Here is a 3673-nt window from a genome sequence, read left to right on the forward strand (position 1 = left end):
CCTGCAGGTCCTCCAGGACTTTCTCGCTAACTGGGTAATTTCTCCTGTCAATATCCCTTTCTTCTCACACCCAGTGCAACTGCCTGGGTACTTTAGAGAGATTTCAGTGTTCTGAGAAAGTTCGCAAGCTAGCCAACGCCCTGGGCCTCAGCACTCTCGGCTATCACTGGAGCTCTGACATAAGCTTCTGTGGCCTGGGCCTGCGGGCCTCGAGGCCCCTTCTTCAGGCCCGCTCCAGGGTGTAAGCCGCTCCTCCACAGGTGAGGGCCCAGGCTTTGGCTTGTTTTTCTGGAAGAATACATGGCCTTCAGGGTATGATTCAGGACTGAATTCGTGGAATTTGACCACCCAAGGTGGGCCATTGAGCTCCCATGTGGCCAGCTTGGGCCTCTATGCTTCCCTGGCCACCGAGGAAGGAGACTGGCTCTTAGCAGGCAGTGCAGTGCCCCATGGGGCCAGAGGCCTGGCAACCATGTGAGAGAAGCAAGAGACAGACCCTTCTTCATTTGCTTTTATTTTGTCAGTTCTGGAACATTCTTGGCCTTAGGTGGATGGAGAAGCCCAGATGGAAGGGTGGAAGGGTGGTACACGGCTTGGCCCAGAGAGAAGCCTGGGCACCAGGGTGCTGTGGGCCTGTCACAGGAGCAAAATGAGCTGGAGGAGGAAGAGCTGAGAGGACAGCAGGACTATGAAACTCTTGGACTTGATGACAGTCTCCTGAGAATTTAAGCCAGTCAGTGCGGAGGGAGCTTCCAAAGGAGGGGCGAAAGCGATGTCAGGCTCAGGGGTGGCCTGCTTCTTCTCTCTGATCCAGTCAGTGAAGTAGGTGACTCTGGCAAAGACGCTGGGACCCACAGGACTTATACATTCTCCACTCCAGCTGGCCACCCCTATCAGGTACCAGACACCTTGTACTGGGCAGACAAGGGGCCCCCCAGAGTCTCCCTGAGGAGAGAGAGGACACAGATAGTGAGATGGAGACAGGGAGGGGCACCCACTGCCCACAGCAGAGCAGACAGTGGGCTCCAGGTATTGCCAGTGCCTGCAAGGGGGTACTTATCAGAGTAATCTTGAGAATTTTAAAAGTCCAGACACCAAGGAGGTGACAATCCCTGGGTTAGCATCTTCAGAGTAAGGCCCCAGAGCCCCATCTCACACACTTCCAAAGGGGACCTTGGGCATCACTCAAGTGGGCAGTCACAGGGCTATGAGAATGAACAAAAGGCCTCTAGGGGCTGACAGCTGCACTCTGCCCTCCTGCCCTTGGGAGAGGAGGGCCTCCAAGTCCCATGGGGCAGGATGGTGCGGGAGAACCATGACAAGACGCAGTGTAAGTGTGGCCTTTGGGTGGTGGCTGCATGAATGCAGTGGACCCTACAGCTTCATCAAATAGTGCCACTTAAGCCCTTTTCCTTGCATGCTGCATTTCCACCTTTGTTTAAAGATACATAGCAAATGGATGAGATGGACTCGTGCTACTTCAGGAGTCTGACGTCTTAGGCTGAGCTGAGCTCAGGGAAGATTTTAGAAAAGGGGCTGTAGCAGAGTACAGAGAGGACACAGCGCGGGTTCACAGTCACTCAGGGGCACAGGGGTGACCAGGCTGTGTGGCGTCTGGGAGGCCGCACTTACTCTGCAGATAGATCTTCCTGTTGCGTATTCTGAAGCACAGACCATGTCCTCCTGTACTGTGTAGGCATTAGGGTTATCCTCACCAGGCAGAGGTGCGTATGCAGCCGCACAAGACTCCTGGCTTATGAGAATCACCTCCCCTGCCTGCAGCTGGAAGGGCGCAGGAAGGAATGCTGAGGGGAGAATTCAGAGATGAGATGCAGCCTGGACAGAACCCTGGTTCCTCTCCAGCCTGCCTGTAGCCAGAGGCTGGCAGCGGCCAACACACAAACACCAGGCGCAGGCGTTCAACAGAGCCAAGAGAGGGCCTGTGGGGCAGGACGAGGACGGAGGCCAGTGAGGCCGCAGAGGTTGGGGCAGAAAGAGATGCGGTGCGGTCGTAGCAGGGCCCAGAGCAGGCAGTGCGACCTGGCCAGGGCCGTGGGACTGCACATGTCCTCTAGGATATTGCTAGTGATGGGGTGGCCCACATACATCCCGAAAACAGTTCTCCTGGCTGTTCCGTGGAGCAGAGGTAGCCAGGGCAGGATGGAAGTAGGAGTTGTGACCTAGCTAGGAGCTGGCTACAGTGCACATCACAGATACCAGGTCACTTGAAGTGAATGACAGTAAGGATGTCCCCACCTCGAGGCGGAGCCAGACCCAGCCACATGGGTTCTTCTCTAGGCGTCACTCATGCTCTGACCTGCGGCCTCTGCCATGTGCTAGCCCAGTACTAGGATGACAGCTTGCTCTGGTGCTTCCTCTGTGTGGTCGCTTGTGAGTCATCAGGGGCTGCTGGTGTGTGGCGAACCCTCGGCCTGCGTCAGAGGCCAGCAACAGCCATCATGGGAGAGTGCGGAGGACAAGCCTGAGGGTGAGGGTCCCTGATGTCAGCTGCTGTGCCCCCTGGTGGCTCTCCCGCTCGGGAGTTAATTCACGCTGCAACTGCTCTCTTTTGGCCTGGCTGGGATACATCCTGCCTGCTTCCAGTGGTTCTGAAACTGACAGCGCACCTCAGGAAGGGGTCTGGACATGTTAGTGAGCCGGCTGTTCCAAGGACTAAGCCGTGTCACTGACGCTTAGCGGCCAGGAGCCGTCCCTGGCTGGAGCCTCTGCATATATTGGCTCTATCCAGATGTGAAGGATACTCCTGCCCCCAAAGCCTTCGTGGAAGTGCTCTATGTGGGGATCCCATGCGTCACCCAATTTTATATTCCACTTTTTCCTCACTCACAGTCATTATTTTCTTAGATCAAAAGTGCAAAACATCCCTTTCCAACATCTCCTGTTCTCAGCCTAAAAATATCTGGCTCTCCTTCAGAACCACAGGCATTCTGGGCACCAGAACCCACAGACGCTCAGCAGTCATGTACAACATACCCTCATGGTGCTCACAGGGAACGCATGTGCTTCCTGGACACTGAGTTATCTGCACACCCCTAAGGTACCTGCTGCAATGAAAATGTGACGCAGTATTGACACTCCACTGCTCAGAGAAAAATGACCCCGAAAGGATGTACCCTCCCCGCCCTGAATGCTTGGGGTCCACTGCCCGTGAGCTGCAGGTGCAGGATCACAGAGGCAGGGGGCTGACTGTGCAGGTTGGGAGGATGGACAAGTCTTATTTGCATGAAGGGACACACAGGTGGGTGCTCTTGGCTCTGAGCACCGCGCTGGCCTCAGGTCAGAGGGCAGGCAGCTCGCATCTCCTTATTCAGCCCGGCGCCTTCTGTGGCCCTGGAAGGTTGAGCGGTGTTTCATGTAACCCTGAAGTGGCCAAACCCCAGAAGAGCCTTCGGTGAGGGGGGCAAAATTAGCTCTGAGCCCCGGGGACTCCTGCATGGCTCAGAGGAGAAGAGCCCAAGTTTCTGATTCTGAAAGTTAGAGATTTTTTTTTTTTTTTTTTTTTTTTTGGTATTGTTGAAAAGGGGTTTCCCTAAAGATCAGAGTCACACTGTTGCGCCCGAATTTGTGATCCTGCCTCCCTCCTCCTGCTGGAGTGTTGCGATTACAGGCATATGGTTGGCCAGGTTATTTTTTTATATAGTAAATGTTACTG

The 3673-nt window shown here is 54.9% G+C and overlaps 1 protein-coding gene across 1 annotated transcript in view; it reads right to left on the reverse strand.

Annotated features, from left to right (window-relative positions):
- Positions 1-636: 636 nt before the first annotated feature.
- Positions 637-3673, reverse strand: part of LOC101579574 (serine protease 40) — a 5124-nt gene continuing 2087 nt past the window's right edge. The window contains exons 4-5 of the mRNA XM_023718819.1: positions 1633-1803; positions 637-945 (exon numbers count right to left, since the gene is read on the reverse strand). Of these exons, the coding sequence (XP_023574587.1) occupies positions 637-945; positions 1633-1803 (480 nt within the window). The remainder of the gene's footprint in view (positions 946-1632; positions 1804-3673) is intronic.

The sequence above is a fragment of the Octodon degus genome, unplaced genomic scaffold (genome assembly GCF_000260255.1).
Source record: "Octodon degus isolate 3935 unplaced genomic scaffold, OctDeg1.0 scaffold00062, whole genome shotgun sequence".
Lineage (NCBI taxonomy): Eukaryota > Metazoa > Chordata > Mammalia > Rodentia > Octodontidae > Octodon > Octodon degus.